Source organism: Schistocerca americana, chromosome 1 (genome assembly GCF_021461395.2).
Source record: "Schistocerca americana isolate TAMUIC-IGC-003095 chromosome 1, iqSchAmer2.1, whole genome shotgun sequence".
Lineage (NCBI taxonomy): Eukaryota > Metazoa > Arthropoda > Insecta > Orthoptera > Acrididae > Schistocerca > Schistocerca americana.
Genome location: NC_060119.1, coordinates 1,157,768,359 through 1,157,789,905, shown reverse-complemented (window position 1 = coordinate 1,157,789,905; position 21,547 = coordinate 1,157,768,359). Strand labels below are relative to the sequence as shown.

Genomic DNA, 21,547 nt, shown 5'->3' with positions numbered 1-21,547 from the left:
AAATGCTGAGTAATGGCAAAGAAGTAGTTTATATACATGTGATAGGTGTAAGAGATAATATCTCAGATAATTTTATTTCTAAAACAAAGAACAAAACCTTAACAATCATTATTCTTCTGTTCTGTCTGTTAGAGTTTTGAGAGGAACGTCTCAGCTTAATCTACCAGACACTACACAATTATTTAGTTGATAAAGTATATCATTGAAAGTGTTGGTGTTTTATTTAAAATGACAGTATACAAAATCTAATTTACTCTGTTATAAACAATTTGTATTTGCATAGTGATATTTCGCAGCAATCAGCATGAAGATAATTGATGAAGCATAATGGCTGTTAACTACCATTTTATTAGCAGTCTCGTATCGTGTGTCCTTTCAGACCAGCAACCTGCATCTTTTAAATATCGATATCGAAGTCTGATGTTTCCTTCTATTTCAGAGACTGCAATTCAAACCTGTAATAAGAATATTTATGTCATTTTATGAATAAGACAAGCTTTAAGCTCCAACTGCTGAAGTGCACAAAACAAGTAATTCCTTATCCAGTTGTTGTAACCAGAGAGGTTTATCCATGCATACTACAGCTCATAGATGCTACATTTGTTCTACTATCGATAGAGAGGCAGCAACAGTGACCTCACAACCCCTGAACTCTTAAATTTTGAAGGATTCCTCATCATATGAAAAACCGAGTTGCTGAAGAAAGATTAGTCAGTGATTAAGATGGAGTCCCACCCATAACTAAATTTAATCAGTGGAGAGGCATATAATTTTAGCAAATACTTACAATTATGAAAATAACATGTAAGTAGATAACACATATAAATATAAAACTCGTCAGAGGAACACTAACATAGAGGGCCACAATTAAATAATCAAGACAGTGAGCACTTGTAAAGACAGTAATTAGTGAACAAAGGCAACTCCCATATAAACACAATTAACTAGCATGAAAGCATTGTCTAAGCTCTAAGGATTTAAAAGTTCCTATAGGTTGAGTGGGTTATTGATCATATGCAAGGTTTTGTCAGAATCAGAGCAGTCATGTGACATAAAAATTGAGCTGTGATTATTTACCAAAAATGTTTTTATATAAGATTAATTATGTGAAATAAAGAGGTAAAGAAACCAATGAAACACTATAAGCAATATACAAATTTTAGCAGAACAAGATAAATTGAGATGTCATCAAACAAAATTATGAAATCATCAGATTATATAGTAGTTATATAAAATTGCCAACCAGGAAAAAGAACTATAAAATTGGTAGCATTAAGTTCACAATATATTAGAGTGTGATTTAGAAATACCTTCAACAATCATAAATTCCCTTTGTATATCAATGCACTTCCATGATGCACTATGTAATTCACTTCGCTCAACTTTTAAACCCTTCACTATAGATACTCATAGCTTGATAACATTATAGTAAAGTGGATGTGGTGTATTAGGGGTCAGGGGATGTGTTGTGAACAGCACAATGTGTTGCGGAGGGGACTCAGACTCCATCGAAGGGTTGGACATAGCATGTTGTTCAGATGAGGTGCTGTCTTACAGGCATTTGTACTGGCAGAGGATGAATGGGAAGCAACACACCAGCGTACCAACTGAGACAGACACATTTTGGCAACATTAGTTGCATGACAACAAAAACACTCACAAGCTGTGTGTGTGCAAAGTTATTATTCTTAACACTTGTTAAATGAAGGAAAGTCCAGTTGGACATTTCTCATGTTAAAACAGTATTTTTATGGCACAACACTTTGTGTAGGAACTCATTGGAGTTACCCAACTCAGTCTGTGCTCTCACTGGAATTGCCTGAACCAGTCTGTTTATATGGATATAAAAATATAATGCACCACATATAAGAAGTTCTTGAATGTATGAAACAGAACTATTACTTATTGTCACACTATCATAATGATAAGGTTTAATATTCTCTATATGAAACAGTTTCAAACACATTCTACACTCACAGATTTCAGTTGCACTGTTTCTCTCATTTGAAATGGACTGATGTAATAATGATGAAATTTTCAGATTTCTCTCTTTTTTTTCCCTGACAACTTGGTATGTGGCTTGCCAGGATCAAATCATCAACTGCATACATAATAGGTTTCACTAATTGTGTGCTTCTTTCAGTTGCCTTTTGTACCATACCATAACAGTTCTTTCTATGTATGGTCCAGGCTTCATCAAGCTATGTTACTTGGCAGTAGCACATCATGTGAAAGTTACTTTCACCATTAAGTTTTGCACAATAGTGTAGAAATATCTGGATACAACTTTTCGAATTTCTAAATGGATCTTACAACTGAAGTTAAATAAACCATGTATTTACATCAGTGTTAAAAATTACATCAGGATTTTTTATTGCTGAAGGTACTGACTTTTTGAAACACCCTTCAAAATAATATTTTTCTGTAGTTTTAGATTTGTCATTATGCTAACAAAGCCTTATCACTTTATAGTTGTAAGATGAAGGAAAGAGTCTAGAAGTTAAGGCCTGAGTTGTGGTGAAGGTAAAAATCCCTGAATTGTGGTTAAGGTAAAAATAATGTACGGAAAGATCTGGTTGAGAATAACAAATTTTTAGGAATAGAGAGACAAGTCACCAAAAGGCAGCAGTGCTGCATCGTCGACAGAGACATAAAAAAAGGTACAGAGATTTGCTTTGCTAGCTTTCAGAATGAAATTCCTTTCTGAGACTGTAGGAGAAACACACACACACACACACACACACACACACACACACACACACACACACAAAAAAAAGTACACACACATCTGTCGTCCTACATTGTTCTAATTCGACTGCCAGCTCTTTCTTGATCCACGGTGAGTTCAAATTCAAATGGCTCTGAGCACTATGGGACTTAACTTCTGAGGTCATCAGTCCCCTAGAACTTAGAACTACTTAAACTTAACTAACGTAAGGACATCACACACATCCGTGCCCGAGGCAGAATTTGAACCTGCGACCGTAGCGGTCGTGCAGTTCCAGACTGTAGTGTCACGGTGATTGTAATGGGGTGAGGTGGGGGTGCGGGGTATGGTGGGGTGAGGGTTGGAGAGAGGCAGCAGGCAGGGAGGGGATTGGGGGAAGTGTCTAGCAGCTTTTGTGAGACTTGGGAGCCACCTTGAGCTAGCTAGGGGTGCAGGTAGAGTGGGCAGGTGGCAGACGGCTGAGCACGTGATTTCACAGACTAGGGTGTGAGATGGCAGCACACAACTAGCTGACAAATATTGGGCAATGGTATTGGGAAAGGGTTGATGTATGCACACACACACACACCCCTTATCCTCACATGCATCCCCGGTGCCATCCAGAACGGGAACAACTGAACCACGTCCTTTGTCAGTGCTTTGATTATCTAGCATCATGCTCTGAAATGAGGGATATCCAACCCAAGGTACTTCCATCCCCTCTCAAAGTGGTGTCCTGCTGACTACCCAACCTCCACAACATCCTAGTCCATCCCTGTGCCCCTCCTACCCCCAATCCCCTGTCACAGGGATCATACCCTCTTTGTCAACTCATATGCAAGACCTGCCCTCTCCACCCACACAGCAGCTCCTACTCCAGTCCCGTCACAGGCTTACCCTATCCCATCCGAGGCTGGGCCACCTGAGAAAGCAGCCATGATATATACCAGCTCTGCTGCAACCACTGCACAGCATTTTACATTGGTATGACAACCAACCAGCTGTCAACCAGAATGAATGGCCACTGTCAAACTGTTAGCAAAAACTAGGTGGACAACCCAGTGGCACAATAGGCAGCAGAGCACAACATAAGAGATTTCAATGGCTGTTTCACAAGCCATGCCATCTGGATCATCCCCATAACCACCAGCTTTTCTGAGTTGCTGCGCAAATGGGAGCTATCCTTATAGCACATCCTTTGTTCCCGTAACTTCCCTGGCCTAAACGTAAGGTAACTCGATGTTCCCCCTCTCCCCATCGAATAGAGTGTGTGTGTGTGTGTGTGTGTGTGTGTGTGTTTTCTCATACAGCTTGAGAACAGAACTTCATTCTGAAAGCTAGCAAAGTAAAGCTCTGTACCTCTAGTTTGTGTATCTGTCGATGACACAGCATTTCCGCCTTTCAGTGAGTCATCTCTTTGTTCCTAAATAAAAAGGTAAAAATATATTTTTGATGACTTTGGTTTCACCATATTAATCCATGGTGATCACTGTTTAATACTTTCTTCAGTTAATAGGGAGCACATTAATTTCTATATGTCAGGTATCCTAATAATTTGTGCAGAAATGAGCTATTGACAGTTATTGTTGGGAGTCATTACATGAGAAGTCATAAATAACTTCATAGAATTAGACCTGTTTAATTTTGGTAGCTTCTGTAAATTTTCATTTGAATATTTCTCTCTGTTTACAAAAGGCTTTCAAAAATCTTGTGCATTTATTTATTTTTTTTTCCTCGCCAGTGCCTATGTATTTGTTGTACTGTTGCAGTCCTACAGAACCTTCACATTATTTATGTACTGTACTTACTTTTATGGGTGCCCTGGTAATAAATCAACAGTTTAACTCTGTGTATCTTCCTGATCAATAATATTCACTTTACCAAACTCTCTATTGTGAATGGAATGTCCTAAGCATATAAGAACACTAGTGTGGGAAGACATGACAGGCACCAAACAGCACCATCCTCTAATGGAACTAGATTTTTCCTTGAAGAGTGTGTGTGTGTGTGTGTGTGTGTGTGTGTGTGTGTGTTCAGACCAATCTTCCGTGCTACTGTGAAGGACATGTTACCAGTCACAACTGTCAGACATTTTGCTCCTAATAAGGATAAGAATGAAGATGTATAAAACTCAAATATTTGATGTGGCTGGAAGCTGAGAGGATTTTGATTCAAGCATGTCAACATAAAATACTGAAAGAACACAATGTGATTATTATTTCCCCAACTCCTCATTCTTAAGACATACTATTTTGTGGCTCAGTGATGTGCTACATTAACTCCAAATACAAAGCCAAGTTTAAGGTAAGTTTTGTTTTACAAAAACTGTACTATGGCATTACCATTTTTCCAAACTTGCCTTTGTTGTGAATCTCTCACGTGTTAGACACTCCTGTATGATTGGAGAAGAGTATAGGGTGCTCTTATTCTTGAACAGTGTTCAGTAGATCAGCAAAGTCAACAAACTAAATGAAAAATTAGTACAGAGCCTGTCAGATCTGAGTGTAGTTCACAGCACATGCACAAAGTGTAATGAAAGCCGAAACAAATTAGAGGGACTGTCTGCATGCAGAAACTGAGTTGTCATGGTATCAGTTTATAGAAAGAGTGTAATTTTATAGAAAGAGTGTAATGAGCACATTGAGAATGAACAGTGCTGCCTGGTGGTGCTTGATCTTCTGGTGAAAAGTAAAACTGCAATCAGTCATAAGATTGGTAAGAACACCACAGTGTTCTACTGTACATGGCTGTGTAGGAGGAGATATACTCGTGGTTCCCTCTGACATTGAACTGACTTACTTAAGACAGTAATAAGGGGTGTACACTTTAACATGGACTATCAACCATAGCCCCCCATGAACCATGGACCTTGCCGTTGGTGGGGAGGCTTGCGTGCCTCAGCGATACAGATAGCCGTACCGTAGGTACAACCACAACGGAGGGGTATCCGTTGAGAGGCCAGACAAACGTATGGTTCCTGAAGAGGGCAGCAGCCTTTTCAGTGGTTGCAAGGGCAACAGTCTGGATGATTGACTGGTCTGGCCTTGTAACAATAACCAAAATTGCCTTGCTGTGCTGGTACTGAGAACGGCTGAAAGCAAGGGGAAACTACGGCCGTAATTTTTCCCGAGGGCATGCAGCTTTAGGGCATGCAGCTTTACTGTATGATTAAATGATGATGGCGTCCTCTTGGGTAAAATATTCTGGAGGTAAAATAGTCCCCCATTCGGATCTCCGGGCGGGGACTGCTCAAGAGGATGTCATTATCAGGAGAAAGAAAACTGGCGTTCTACGAATCGGAGCGTGGAATGTCAGATCCCTTAATCGGGCAGGTAGGTTAGAAATTTTAAAAACAGAAATGGATAGGTTAAAGTTAGATATAGTGGGAATTAGTGAAGTTCGGTGGCAGGAGGAACAAGACTTCTGGTCAGGTGACTACAGGGTTATAAACACAAAGTCAAATAGGGGTAATGCAGGAGTAGGTTTAATAATGAATAGGAAAATAGGAATGCGGGTAAGCTACTACAAACAGCATAGTGAACGCATTATTGTGGCCAAGATAGATACGAAGCCCACACCTACTACAGTAGTACAAGTTTATATGTCAACTAGCTCTGCAGATGACGAAGAAATTGAAGAAATGTATGATGAAATAAAAGAAATTATTCAGATAGTGAAGGGAGATGAAATTCGACTGGAATTCGAGTGTAGGAAAAGGGAGAGAAGGAAACAGTAGGTGAATATGGATTGGGGCTAAGACATGAAAGAGGAAGCCGCCTGGTAGAATTTTGCACAGAGCACAACTTAATCATAGCTAACACTTGGTTTAAGAATCATGATAGAAGGTTGTATACATGGAAGAACCCTGGAGATACTAAAAGGTATCAGATAGATTATATAATGGTAAGACAGAGATTTAGGAACCAGGTTTTAAATTGTAAGACATTTCCAGGGGCAGATGTGGACTCTGACCACAATCTATTGGTTATGGACTGTAGATTAAAACTGAAGAAACTGCAAAAAGGTGGGAATTTAAGGAGATGGGACCTGGATAAACTGAAAGAACCAGAGGTTGTAGAGAGTTTCAGGGAGAGCATAAGGGAACAATTGACAGGAATGGGGGAAAGAAATACAGTAGAAGAAGAATGGGTAGCTTTAAGGGATGAAGTAGTGAAGGCAGCAGAGGATCAAGTAGGTAAAAAGACGAGGCCTAATAGAAATCCTTGGGTAACAGAAGAAATATTGAATTTAATTGATGAAAGGAGAAAATATAAAAATGCAGTAAATGAAGCAGGCAAAAAGGAATACAAACGTTTCAAAAATGAGATCGACAGGAAGTGCAAAATGGCTAAGCAGGGATAGCTAGAGGATAAATGTAAGGATGTAGAGGCTGGTCTCACTAGGGGTAAGATAGATACTGCCTACAGGAAAATTAAAGAGACCTTTGGAGAGAAGAGAACCACTTGTATGTACATCAAGAGCTCAGATGGCAACCCAGTTCTAAGCAAAGAAGGGAAGGCAGAAAGGTGGAAGGAGTATATAGAGGGTTTATACAAGGGTGATGTACTTGAGGACAATATTATGGAAATGGAAGAGGATGTAGACGAAGATGAAATGGGAGATAAGATACTGCGTGAAGAGTTTGACAGAGCACTGAAAGGCCTGAGTCGAAACAAGGCCCCGGGAGTAGACAACATCCCATTAGAACTACTGATGGCCTTGGGAGAGCCAGTCATGACAAAACTCTACCATCTGGTGAGCAAGATGTATGAGACAGGCGAAATACCCACAGACTTCAAGAAGAATATAATAATTCCAATCCCGAAGAAAGCAGGTGTTGACAGATGTGAAAATTACCGAACTATCAGTTTAATAAGTCACAGCTGCAAAATACTAACGCGAATTCTTTACAGACGAATGGAAAAACTGGTAGAAGCGGACCTCGGGGAAGATCAGTTTGGATTCCGTAGAAATGTTGGAACACGTGAGGCAATACTAACCTTACGACTTATCTTAGAAGAAAGTTTAAGAAAAGGCAAACCTACGTTTCTAGCATTTGTAGACTTGGAGAAAGTTTTTGACAATGTTGACTGGAATACTCTCTTTCATATTCTAAAGGTGGCAGGGGTAAAATACAAGGAGCGAAAGACTATTTACAATTTGTACAGAAACCAGATGGCAGTTATAAGAGTCGAGGGACATGAAAGGGAAGCAGCGGTTGGGAAGGGAGTAAGACAGAGTTGTAGCCTCTCCCCGATGTTATTCAATCTGTATATTGAGCAAGCAGTAAAGGAAACAAAAGAAAAGTTTGGAGTAGGTATTAAAAACCATGGAGAAGAAATAAAAACTTTGAGGTTCGCCGATGACATTGTAATTCTGTCAGAGACAGCAAAGGACTTGGAAGAGCAGTTGAACGGAATGGATGGTGTCTTGAAGGGAGGATATAAGATGAACATCAACAAAAGCAAAATGAGGATAATGGAATGTAGTCAAATTAAATCGGCTGATGCTGAGGGAATTAGATTAGGAAATGAGACACTTAAAGTAGTAAAGGAGTTTTGCTATTTAGGGAGTAAAATAACTGATGATGGTCGAAGTAGAGAGGATATAAAATGTAGACTGGCAATGGCAAGGAAAGCGTTTCTGAATAAGATAAATTTGTTAACATCGAGTATAGATTTAAGTGTCAGGAAGTCATTTCTGAAAGTATTTGTATGGAGTGTAGCCATGTATGGAAGTGAAACATGGACGGTAAATAGTTTGGACAAGAAGAGAATAGAAGCTTTTGAAATGTGGTGCTACAGAAGAATGTTGAAGATTAGATGGGTAGATCACATAACTAATGAGGAAGTATTGAATAGGATTGGGGAGAAGAGAAGTTTGTGGCACAACTTGACCAGAAGAAGGGATCGGTTGGTAGGACATGTTCTGAGGCATCAAGGGATCACCAATTTAGTATTGGAGGGCAGCGTGGAGGGTAAAAATCGTAGGGGGAGACCTAGAGATGAATACACTAAGCAGATTCAGAAGGATGTAGGTTCAGTAGGTACTGGGAGATGAAGAAGCTTGCACAGGATAGAGTAGCATGGAGAGCTGCATCAAACCAGTCTCAGGACTGAAGACCACAACAACAACAACATCATCAACCATAGTGTAATTTGGCATTGTCATGCCAGCAAATCATTACCAGAGGTTTAAAAGATGATAAGTTACAGAAAAAATCCTAATACCAACTGAGTATTGTAATAGTGTGACTTACCCACTGAGATACACTTTATAGGAACCAGTCAGTGATAGGCTCTGCCAGTAAGATGTAATGGCAACATCATCTCTCCAGATGTATGCCCTCTGGATTCTACATGTACACTACATATATGCTTCACAAACCACTGTAAATTAGTGTTTGGAGGTACTCCATACCAATGTTTGCAATTTTCTTGGTTACTTTATTTGCATGTTATATATTGAAGATATACAAAGAATGGGAGCACATATGGTCACAAGTTTGTTTGACCTCATGAGAAAGTGTCACAGAAATGCTTGAATAATCTTAACTGATAGACACCTGAAGATAAATGTCAATCTCATGAAGGCCGACTTAGGAAGTTTCAAGATCCAGTACCAACTTAATAATCTTGTAACTTACTGCATCTCCTATGTATCGCTCCCATAGGGACTGTGAAGGTAAGATTAAACTTATTGTAGCATACAGAGAGGGATTTAAGTGGTCATTCTTCCTGCATTCCATATTCAAGATGAATTGGAAAAACCGTAATAAACGGTACAATGGGAAGTTCACTCCGCCATGCCCTTCACTGTGGGTTGCAGAGTATGGACATAGTTGTTTATGTAGATGTCAAAGGTCAGCTTTTCAGTAACAGCATCATCCCAACAACATTATAAGCTGCGAAGCTCCCAGACATCCTTAGGAGAACCCGTGCTCTCCTGCCCCATTCATATCACAGTGTCGTTGAAATGAAATGATTGTATGGTACTATTGGCCAGGGTTGTCTGGCCTTTGACACTGCTTTGGCGACTTGTGCATCAATGAAGATAATATGATTAGGATGACACAGACACCGAGTACTTGAATGAAGAAAACCTCCGACATGACAGGTAATCACATCCAGGACATCATGATCTATGGGTAGTGACGCTAATCACTTGACCACTAGCTGCAAAATGTCATCAAAGGTGTCACTATTAAATAGCAGTGTAATGTAGGATGCTGCTTAGAGGGCACATCCTACAGGGATTGAACAAAAATCTGGAAACACTTTGTGAATTGCATGCTTGAACATAAATGCACATGCTAGCCAAGTTGCAGGTTCCCCTGTCGTATTTGACCATGAACGACACCAGTGCAATGTCCTCAATATGTTGCAAGTGTCAGTCATGGTCAGAACTTTCCTGGGTAGTTACAAGTGCATTGTTGTGGAGCTATGTGAATTCGAATGTGGACAGATTGTTGGTGCTCGTATGGTGGGTGCTTCCATAACCGAGACAGACAAAATATTTAGTTACTCAGAAGGCACCATATTGAAGATTTATACCTTATGCAGGGAATGCAGGAAGACATTGTTTGCTATGTCACAATGCGGGCAAAAGTGTGTGCTGAGTGATTGTAACAGGAGGTCAGTAAAGGAGATTGTGACAAAAAATAAGAGGACGACAGCTGAAAAAGTCACTGCAGAACTGAATGTAGCACTCACAAGCAGTGTCAGAACCAAAACAACATGAAGCGGGCTCTATAAGCAAGGAATTGTAGGGCAAACTGAAATTCCAAAACAACTTATCAGTGATGAAAACGTCCATAACTGGAAAACGTGGTGCCAAAGCCATAAAACCAGGAGTAAGGTTCAATGGAAGGATGTCATTTTGCCTGATGAATCTTGTTTCACAGTTTCCAACTTCTGGCAGAGTTTACATACCAAGAATGAAACATGGGGAAGTCCAGTGATTATTTTGGTAGCCATATTGTGTTATTCTGTGGGTCCCTTGGCTACTCTGCATGGCTACAGTGTCACCAAGGATTATGTGACCATTTTGATGATCCAATGCTACAGTGTTTTTTCCCAGTGGTGATGCTATGTTTCAGGCTGACTGGGCCCTTGTTCACACAGCTCTTGGATTCTCCATGGCTGGTTTGTGATCACAAGGATAAATTGTTGCATCTTGCTTGACCACTACAGTCACCAGATCTCAATATTATTTATCCTGGGTAGTCTATTTTGAAGATTGCTGCTTCATCTCCATCATCATTACCTGAACTTGCCACTATTTTGGAGGAACACTGGTGTAAGAGCCCCTTGAAAACTGTACAAGACCTGTATTTATCCATTCCAAGACAACTGGAAGCTGTTTTGAATGCCAACAGGTTTCTTGCATTGTATTAGGCATGGTGTGTTTGGTATCACCTCAAGAAAGTAGAAAACAAACCCAACTGTGTAAAACCTGCCATTGGGCATGTAAGGAAGACCTGAGAAATGTGAACATCATCCAAATAAAATTTCAAGAGATCAATTAGTACTGAATGTTCTCTGCATAGAATGGATGAAGATCCTGTTACATCATTGAAAAATTTCAATGGTTTCCTCTACCGAATCTGAAGTCTCAGCATATCCGTGATGACTGGGTGTTGTGTGATGTCCTTAGGTTAGTTAGGTTTAAGTAGTTTTAAGTTCTAGGGGACTGATGACCATAGCTGTTAAGTCCCATAGTGCTCAGAGCCAGCCTCAGCATATCTCACCCTTTTGAACCTCATTCCATCAAAAAGTCAAAGATTGTAGCAAAAGACTATTGAAAGCTTTATACTGAAATTAAGGAAAACTAAACATAAAACGCCTTAATCAGGGTCATCCATATTATGTTCATTGTTTTGTAGAATGTGATTGCCTTCACAAATGAATAGGGTGGTGATTCAGTTGTTAATTTCTGCTTAGCAATTACTTGTCTGTGGCATTAGATCAGTAAGGATGCGGAAAATTAAGTACACTGCAAGTTCAAATTGATTATGCAAAGAACTCACTAGTACTGTAAGAAGGAGATGAATTAAGAAACAAGATGATACAAGTAATCAGAGATAGTGGTCTGATTACTAAAAGGTCCAGGACTTATGGCCCTCAACTCTCCAATTTAAAGTTCTGTTACCAGCTTTTACAGTACATTCTTTGACTAAGGAATGACATTTAAATTAAATGTACAATTCTTATTTATGCTTTATTGTTTGGTGAAATGTTTCTTAGAAACTGTTGACTATTTGTTTATTGTCAGCCTACTAAATACTTACAGATTTTTTTCAGTATTAATGCTATGTTATTTTTGTTGTTCCCCCAGCGATTGCGTGTGGTTGCCCTTCTGGCAGGTGCAACTCTACAAGGAGCATGTCGACAAGTACACAGGTCTGGAACAGAGAAAGTCATCATCACACCAAACACCAAATATTATTTAATACGCTGACCACAATGTCAAGTGGAATAAGGTACATTATCAAAGTATGGTGTGTCATATCATAACAGGCAGTGTGAACAATGTTAAAGAAATAATGATAGGGTTATTATTAGGAGACTGTAATTCTTATTGTTGCTTCGGCCCAGTTGGAGAAAAAGAAAAAAAGAAATGATAAAGAAAAGCAATGTATTTTATAACTTGCCTATGTGACTGCAAATAATAGTATTGTGTATGTATAGCAATTACGGCCAAGTGTAAACTGGAAGATTCTGGAAATATCTTTTTGTCCCAGATAAATAGCATGCTACTGTGTAATTATAATGATGAAAAAGAGAGATTTTTTTGGTTATTATTATTTGTTGTGTGTGTGTGTGTGTGTGTGTGTGTGTGTGTGTGAGAGAGAGAGAGAGAGAGAGAGAGAGAGAGAGAGAGAGAGAGAGAGAGAGAGGGGGGGGGGGGGCTCACTTGTGCATATTCAGTGGTATACACTGTGGTCATTTTGTGTTTGCACAGAGATACTTTGATTCCAGTCCTGACAAAAATCTTCAAGTATGTGAAAAGAGTCAAAGATATATTCTAACCACATGCAGCTGTTGCAAAATGGTTTTAAGAATAGTCTGCTTATGTGTATATCTAAGTTTGAAATACTTTTAAAATTATATTACATTACGAATTGAGACTAATGATACACAAAATTGTAGCCCTCAATTGTGGCAGTGTCTCCTAATAAATTTGACAGTGATTTTTTGCCAGTGGATCAGTAATGAATTCAGAGCACATCTGTTCCCTGGCTGATTGTAACTAGTGCTTTGTAAATTATAAAGTGTATTAAAACAGAAAAGTAAGGAATATAAACAACGTGTTCATGTGTCCTAATTTTCCTGTGCCTTTTTGTTGCCAGATCTAAATAACTTTAGTTCACATTTGAGTAAAACAAAGGAACCATCTTAAACTGTGCGATAGATTCATCATTACATATTGGAAATTTTCTCAATATCAAAACACATAACACTGGAGCAGCACATTAATTGAACAACAATGCAATTTAAACAAAGGAGATAATGTTCCAGCAAACTGAAAATTTGATTCGGACTACAGCATGTGTCCAGATAGTAAGTCATTATAGGTACCTGAAAATGAAGCATCTATTTTTGATGAAATTAGCATTATTTTGTGGAAAAATTAGCATCTACTTCTGGCCTAATAAGCATTTTTGATTAAACAAGCATCTTTTTTTGTAAATGTAACAATGAAAATAATCAGTTTTTGACAATTTAATGTAATTGCATGGACAAAACATCTACTCACCAACCGGTAGCAGGAGAAAGCACAGATTAAAGAAGGTATTTCATATGCAAGCCAGTGATTCCTCCTTCCGGCAGAAGGGTCAAAGGGGAAGGAAGAGGGGTAAAGGAAAAGGACTGGAGAGGTTGAGGAAAAGGGGTAGAGTTCGGAAAAGTCACCCAGAACCCTGGGTCGGGTGAGACATACCGGACAGGATGAGAAGGAAATGTGACTTTTCCGAACTCCACCAGTTTTCCTAAACTTCTACAGTCCTATTCCTTCACTGCTCTTCCTTCCCCTTCAACCCTTCTGCTGGAAGAATGAGCCTCTGGCTCTGAAAGCTTGCCTAATTAATATCTTTCTTTATAAGTGTGTTTTCTAGCCGCCACTTGCTGAGTAGGTTTTTTATCTATGCAAATACATTTTTTGTAAATGTATAGACATATAAATTTAGAAGTTTGCCATGATATGTGCCTGAATATGAAATTGATCACAGAAAAAGAAAAAAAAATATAGTTATCTTTTACATTTATACTAGTAACAAAACTTTAGAACCATTGTGTCTGTCTGTCTTTGAACAGGGTAATCTCCAGAATTACTTGACAAATTTTAATAGGGTTTTTACAGGCAACTTGAGAGTAGCTTGGAGCAGTGTGTAGGGCTCATTTCATCAAAATTTGAACACAGAAAAAGTATAATGATTTAAAATTGTATCTAAAACTGTCATTTCTAGGTCTTTGTCTATCTGAAGATGCTAATCTCCATTTGACAAACGTTTATGGGGTTTTCACAGGTAACTTCAGCATAGCTTGAGGCAACATATAGGCTTTATTTCATCAATATTGGGTCATGGAAAAAAGATATCATAGTTTTAAGTTTTATGAATGCCAAAGTGTGTTTGTTTCCTTTTCACAGCTAAACCACGAAACCAATTTTAATGAAATTTGGTATGGACATAGCTTAAAAACTGAGGATGAACATAGGCTGCTTTGGAAAGTAAAAATCACTGAGGATGAACATAGGCTGCTTTGGAAAGTAAAAGTAGACCAGTTTATGCTTGAATGTGTGAAGTAGGGGCTGGAACACGCATTTTTTTTACATCAGTGAACACAAACCATGTTACAAAATTATTAAATTTGTTGCATAATGTATACACTGTATACTGTATAACTACTTCAATAGCACGGTGCATAAATGTGAGCCCGCATGCACAACTTGACAGCAACGCTGTATGCATCCCATACTGGCATGCGTTGGAGTAGTTGGGAGGGGGCACAGGTATGTCTGTGGTCATGCTATGCTTACTTGAACACCAAACATGCAGACACGGGAGAGCAGCTGACTTTATTGCATCTACAAGAACTTACTTTCTTAGACTTTCCCAGCAATTTTGTGACATCTCGTTGAATTGGGTGTACTGCTAGTGGTCTGCATTTTTCTAACACAATATTTCAATGTTTTATCTTGGCGTCTTCATCAGGTGTTTCCTGTGAAAGGACAGTGTCTGGCGTTCCCTACGCCATCTGTTCCCACTGTGACCGTGTCGGTTGGTCACTAGATGTTCCGTCTTCCGTCCGCGCCCGCTTCCACTGTTTTCCCCAGTGGCGGCCATTTCATGGCGTACCCTACTAGGTCCGCACCCGCCAGGCGTGTTCCTAGCATTGTTGACAGGTTGCGTTTGCTGTTGGTGACCGCTCTGACTTTCTCCACTGCGACCGTGTCTGTTGATCGCCAGGCGTTCCGTCTTCGGTCTGTGCCCACTTCTGCTGTTTTCCCTGGTGGCGGCCATTTCATGGCATTCCCTACTAGGTCCGCACCCGCCAGGCGCATTCCTCATACTGTCAACAGGCTGCATTTGCTGTTGGTGACAGTTCCTACTTTCTCCAGCGCCCCTGTCATTCTCCTGGTCTTGTGTTTTCTTCCGGTGTTTTTGTAATAGCTCCAGAGCCGGGTTCCATGCCGTGCTGAGTTGATATCCAGCTTCCCGGTTTATCAAGTTCTCTGTCATCTTGATTTCGATCAATTCAGTGATGACGCTGTCCCAAAATTAGGGGGTCTGAGATAAGATCCTGGTTTTATCAGAATTCATGGTGTGCTCAAGTTCCAAGCAATGTTATGCTATTGCCGATTTAGTGGCTTATCATAGTAGGGAATGCCATGAAACGGCCGCCACTGGGGAAAACAGTGGAAGCAGGCACGGACGGAAGATGGAATACGTGGCGACCAACTGACATGGTCGCACTGGAGAAATTCGGAATGGTTACCAACAGCAAACACAGCCTGTCAACAATGCTAGTAGCGCACCTGGCGGGTGCAGACCTAGTAGGGTACACCATGAAATGGCCGCCACTCTGAAAAACAGCGGAGGTGGTCAGACGTTAGACGGAACATCTGACGACCAACCGACACGGTTGCAGCGGGAACAGATGGCATAGGGAACGCCAGAGACCATCCAGACATAAATACGGGACACAGTCAGCCTGTTGTTCAGTCACAGGGAGCACCTGATGAAGACACCATGGTACTTTGCTGAAATATTGTGTTGGAAAAACGCACACCACCGGCAGTACACCCGATTCAATGAGATGTCAATAACTTACTTACTTACCATCACTCATCATAACACAAGTACTGATATGCAAGTATAGTTGCAGGTAACAGGTAGTAGACATAAAATAATAATAAAAGTGAGTAAATAGTAATTCTCTACAATTAGGGCTTTTTTGGTGGCAAACTTGCTTCTGCAAAAACTTCAGCAGCTTCTTCCGAATGGTCTGCTTGCTTTGGATCTATCTAAGCTTCCAGCAAATGATTGTATCTGTTGAGCAGCAATGCCATTTTATCATTGGTGAACAGAGTGCTTCTCTGATTTAAGGTATTTCTCAAAATTCTTTTTCTGTTTCCACCCATATCAATTAGTACAACATTTGTACAAGACTAATTTAGTATCTGTAGCATGTAAGCCCTGACTAGAATACTGATGAGCCCTTTTGTGGGCTGTGTGACTCATAATTGAGAATGCTAGAGATAGAACTGACAGGGTATTAAGAGGGGAAGTAAAACCAAACATGGAATATTGTTGATGTGGTCGCTGTAGTTTGGACAATACAATGTAACAGGTGGCTGTAAGTGTAAAGAAACAAGAACTTCGAACTTTTGATAGTTGAGGAGAATTTGGGGGGGGGGGGGGGGGAGGGGGCGGGAAGCAAGCCCTGGCCTCTCTTTCACATGTCAGCCAACCTTCGTCCGTGTTATGTGTTCCTGCAAAAGCAGAATCGACACATGGATCACAGTCCCTTCTGGTGTCATGAGAGTCATACACACACCTCAAGAAGGACCAGGATTAGTTTCCTCACTCACTTCAAAATAAGAAAAGAAAATAACAAGCTATGCACAACACAGAAGAAAGTGAAGTGCACCAAGAATTTGGTAATGACTATTCTGTGATTGCTTTCTTACGCTGACAATGTAAACAACAGGCAGACATGCACATTTCTTTGTTCTGAGACGTTAAGTTCCACTGCCGAGTTCTACATTGCCATTTGTGGTGAGTATCTATATAAAGATCATTCAACTGCCCATTGTTAACGTAAGACCAGAGTGCATTTTATGAGCACACTGATAGGTCGTTGCCCTTGTGTGTACACATCGTGCACTTTAACTTGGCCCCTGAGTAGAGGATCCTCACAGCTGAAGCTCGCAATCAGTTTGTAGTGTATTGGGAAAAGCCCTGTTCTCTTGTCCCAGGGAAACCAGCTTACAGCTTGTAATGAAAGTGTAGTGGGTTAATGCGTCAAAAGAGACATGAATCTTAGGTTTACTTACATGTTTGAGTAATTGAGTCATTAGAAGGACCAACTACATGTGCACAAATCAGCTATATTCACAATGACTACTTATTGCTATGGTGCACAACACTGTTAACACAGATAAGGTTAGCGATGAGCATAAACATTCCGGAGCATTACAAAGTCAAGACTTTCACCAATTACAGAGGACCAAGTTAAATTGTGCAACTTGTAGGTGTGCTCTGTATTCTGCAAATCTGTTCTCTCACACATTGTTTTTCCAAATTGGGCATCACCAGATGTTGGGCTATATCAGTAACCAAAAATTTTCAATATTTACATGCAGAAAATTAAAGATATCTGAAACAAAATCGTTCATCAGGATATAGTTTGCTAGAAATAACATTTATTACATAAATTCACATTTTGAGGAAGAACTCACATTTACCACAAATGCAGTTTTTCAGATTTGTAGTCTTAGGTGTAATGAAAGGAAAGGATCCAGGTCCAAACACCAGCACGACACAGGTTTAATTTCTTAGTAGATAGTATTACAGCCTACCTGTTGGCTGTGTGTGCACTTATCTATTCAACTTAGAGGGCAGGAACTGCTAAGCAGTGGCATGTGTGCTTGTTGACATTGCTTGACCAGCAGTGACTAGCCTTAATCATGACCAAGCTAGGTGGTGTAATGGTTAGCACACTGGACTTGCATTCGGGAGGACGATGGTTCAAACCCGCTTCTGGCCATCCTGATTTAAGTTTCCTGTGATTTTCGTAAATCGTTTCAGGTGAATGCCGGGATGGTTCTTCCCTAATACAAAGAGACCAATGACCTCGCTGTTTGGTTCCCTCCCCCAAATTAACCAACCAACCTTAACCATGCTATGTTTGAGTGTTAAGATGGAAACACTGCATGACTCAGTGCAAATATTTTTGTAGCTATCAAAATTATACACAGTAAATAAGTAAAGCATATATGCATGTAACTGAGAATGATAACCGAAGGACACAGCAATGATCTTCATGTTGTAATCCACCCCTTCCTCCTTTGTTGTCACAACTGTCTTTGTGGTTAACTCTTTTAATAAGTTTCGAGAGGAGTAGGACTTACAATAAACTTTTTACTAATCTTATTTTCTCGTAGTTGGCTCTAGGTCTTCATGTCTAGGGGTCTAATTTTTGGATCTGAAAATTTCACATTTTAGGTTCCCATGTTCCAATTGATGTAAATAATTTTGATGAATGCCTGTGCAGACTTTTTATGTTTATTTGTTTGGCATTTTACTATATCACACTGTATTTTGAATTTTCACATTAAAAAAGCCAAAATTACATTGTTCTTCCAAAATACAAAAACACATCCAATCACATCAGAGGCAGGCCCACAACTACCTCACTGTGCGACAATAACAATACTGCCAAGAGTTTACAATCTTTCTGGACAAATGAATTTCTAGTAGTTTATATTATTTTATAAATTAATCCAGAAATAAACATAAGAAACAGTACCAAATTTTGAAATTAATGATAGAAATTTTAAGTGTGTCAAATATTTCATAATTTCAAATGTTTCTTTAAAAAAATCATAATAATTTTAACTGCACATACAGAGCTAGGTTTTTAGCTTGAAATTGTATAAAATTAAATGAAATTTTTCAGATAAACAGTTGAGATAATACTGACCTGCCAAAATTTGAAAATTAGCTCTGGTATCAACTACTTACATTGAGGAAAAGTAATAGTAGAGGAGGCTGTCCGTTTACAGTATCCCTCTCACAAAATTTGGAAACAATGTGTTTAGAATGTTTTATGACCTACTATACGGCTTGCCAAATGGTGTACAAAATGATGCCAAAGATAGAATTCAGATGTATAGAAGTATCTGAAACATAACATATTACAGAAAACATAAGAAAAATATCTACTATACAAGCCATATTTTATACATACATCAGAACATGGCATTCAGATTTTAAGGTCTGTGGAACATTCTGTCACAAGACAAATGATACAACGCCAAAACTACAACATTGCAACACTAAGCTGTAGAAATAAGTGCAGAGGTAATGTAAATTACTAAAATTAGAATTGAAAGTTTACATCTAAAAAGTCACACCTTCAAAGTCTTCAAAAGAGAAGAAGAAAAAAAAAAAAATCGGAGCCTAAGTGTACGCCGAGTGAACAGACTTGAAAAACTCATGACGATGGGTACAGACAAGAAGAATATGCTGTCATGAGTAGGAATATAACACAGAATCAATCAGCCACCTAAACCAGAGTATGCAAGGATATGTTGACTCATGAAAGGTCAAAGTAATGAAAAAATATTAGGGCCTAAGCTTACGATGTGGGAACCGACCCATGAATCCAAACCACACTAGGTACACATCATCAAAAAATGTTTCGACACAACAAAATGAACAAAGTTCATAGTCATATCAATAAGTTCAATTGTATGTGTAGAATAATTGTAGGAGGCATATAGCCTCAACCAATAGTTGCGCACTCTTCTTGAGTACATACACACAGTCGCAATGACGAGGGCTACCCAAAACAGAGTTAAGCATGAGTTTGACCACAACTCAAGTTCCAGTGAGATACAATATTGCAGTACCCAGGACAAACACAGGTAATCAGAGTCATAATAGCTTTGAATGATGTAATCGAGTAGCTTGAGGACCAAAATCAGTGTGTGAAATCAGAAATGTATAGAACTTGTTATACTGTCCATACTCATAAGTGTCTTCAACACTATTACGGGGTGTATACGCTCCGGGACAACCGTGAAAAACCCGGGAATTTTTCGTTGTTTTAGTTCTCAGTTAAATTTTTGTCGTTTTGACTGGTAAGAATTGATACTCTAAAGCGGAATTTTACTTTATCCCGTCACCAAAATAATGCTGCAACAATAAAAAGTAAACGAGGAAAAATAAATAAATAAAACTTAAGTTGCAAAGGAAATGCGCCATTTTCAGCAACAAAACACAGCGCGCACACAAGCGCCTGCCAACAGCAAATGTGTCGAATGCTTTAGGACGAAGACTGTAACAATTCGTAACAACAAACTACTTCCGAAGGGCATGACGTCGCAACGGTTAACATTAGGTGCGTTTGAGACGTTGCCAGCGGGCTTGTGCGCAGTTGAGTATGAGCAGTACCTTCTCACGCTTCTGGCTACATGAAGTGCGGCTGTTACCTGTATCCAAGGTAACGCGAGCTGTTTCAGCAGTAGAACCAAGCAGCCAGATGCTACCCGGAAACATTTTTCTGGCGAGCCCAAGCTGCCAGATTCGCGCATGCGCAGAGCAATTTGAGTTGTGGTGGGATGAGGGATAGTCTCCACGTGAACCTTGTTTACGTTTAGTTTGCTGTTTCCTCTTGGTTTACAGCTCTCAAAAACAAAACGGATCTCTCTGTGAATTAAAATATTAACATAATTATGGAAGACTAAAATATGTTACTAGTCTCAGTTTTCTGATTTTATTTTATTTCCAGGTTTTTCGCACTCTGGTATTAATTGCCTTGCAGAACAATGAAGTTATTTTTGTCGATTTGCTAAAGAAATTGTCTTTAATTAATCTTTTCTGCAGAGGCTGTCAGTTTATTTGAACCACTATTGGCTAGTGTCAACTGTTTGCGAAATTTCAAGTGCACGTGTTATGTTTTGCGACGTATGGCATTATGCCATAGAACTAAACATGAGATACAATTGCTTAGGCTTCCGCTGTCAGAATCAGTCGACATAAAGGTTTTCTGGGTGTGGAGCTGTGTCGTAATGTATAAAACTACTGCTGCTGGAGGAAAGCCAACGTTTCGGCCACGGTTGCAGCGGCTTTCTTCTGGGTCTACCAGTAATCGTTGGTTTTCCTCCAGCAGCAGTAATTTTGTACATTAAGACGCGGTACCACACCCGGAAAACTTTTATGTCGACTAAACATGAGATAATACAGTACTGGTACTTCAAGAAAATTTGCATTCCGCAAACCACACTGAAAAGTTTAATATCAGCTTGGGGCCTACTTTTTTTGTGAATCTGGACATACGAATGTGCTCTTTAAGCCGAATTATGGATTTTAGTATAGTTTACGAAATTCTGATGCTCTTGGAGTATCCTCTGATCTCCTGTTTCGTTTATGACGTAATGTAAGATCTCTTAATGCCATTACGTACTAACATACAGGCTTATTATACGTCATCGTGGCTTCGCAGGCACAGTTACGCCGTTTTCTGGCGCTCTGTGACAACTGCTGAAACGAATTCTAACAGGTCGCGGGAAAATATTGCAATTGGTCATTTGAAAAGCGTTACTTGCAAA

The 21,547-nt window shown here is 39.5% G+C and overlaps 1 protein-coding gene and 1 long non-coding RNA gene across 3 annotated transcripts in view; one reads left to right on the top strand and one right to left on the bottom strand.

The window, feature by feature from the left end:
• The window catches only part of LOC124551651, a 111,242-nt gene extending 98,695 nt beyond the window's left edge, over window positions 1–12,547 (top strand). The window contains exon 5 of the mRNA XM_047126456.1: window positions 12,044–12,547. Coding sequence (XP_046982412.1) covers window positions 12,044–12,166 — 123 coding nt within the window. The 3' untranslated portion in view covers window positions 12,167–12,547. The remainder of the gene's footprint in view (window positions 1–12,043) is intronic.
• LOC124551667 lies at window positions 220–20,520 on the bottom strand. Of its 2 annotated transcripts, none has more exons than XR_006967908.1 (4): window positions 20,429–20,520; window positions 18,957–19,114; window positions 11,997–12,110; window positions 220–455 (listed from the first exon to the last, which is right to left on the bottom strand). It is a non-coding gene; the product is annotated as an uncharacterized LOC124551667 (long non-coding RNA). The 2 variants fall into 2 exon arrangements; XR_006967907.1 differs by having other exon boundaries at window positions 20,391–20,450.
• Between the last annotated feature and the right edge of the window lie 1,027 nt (window positions 20,521–21,547).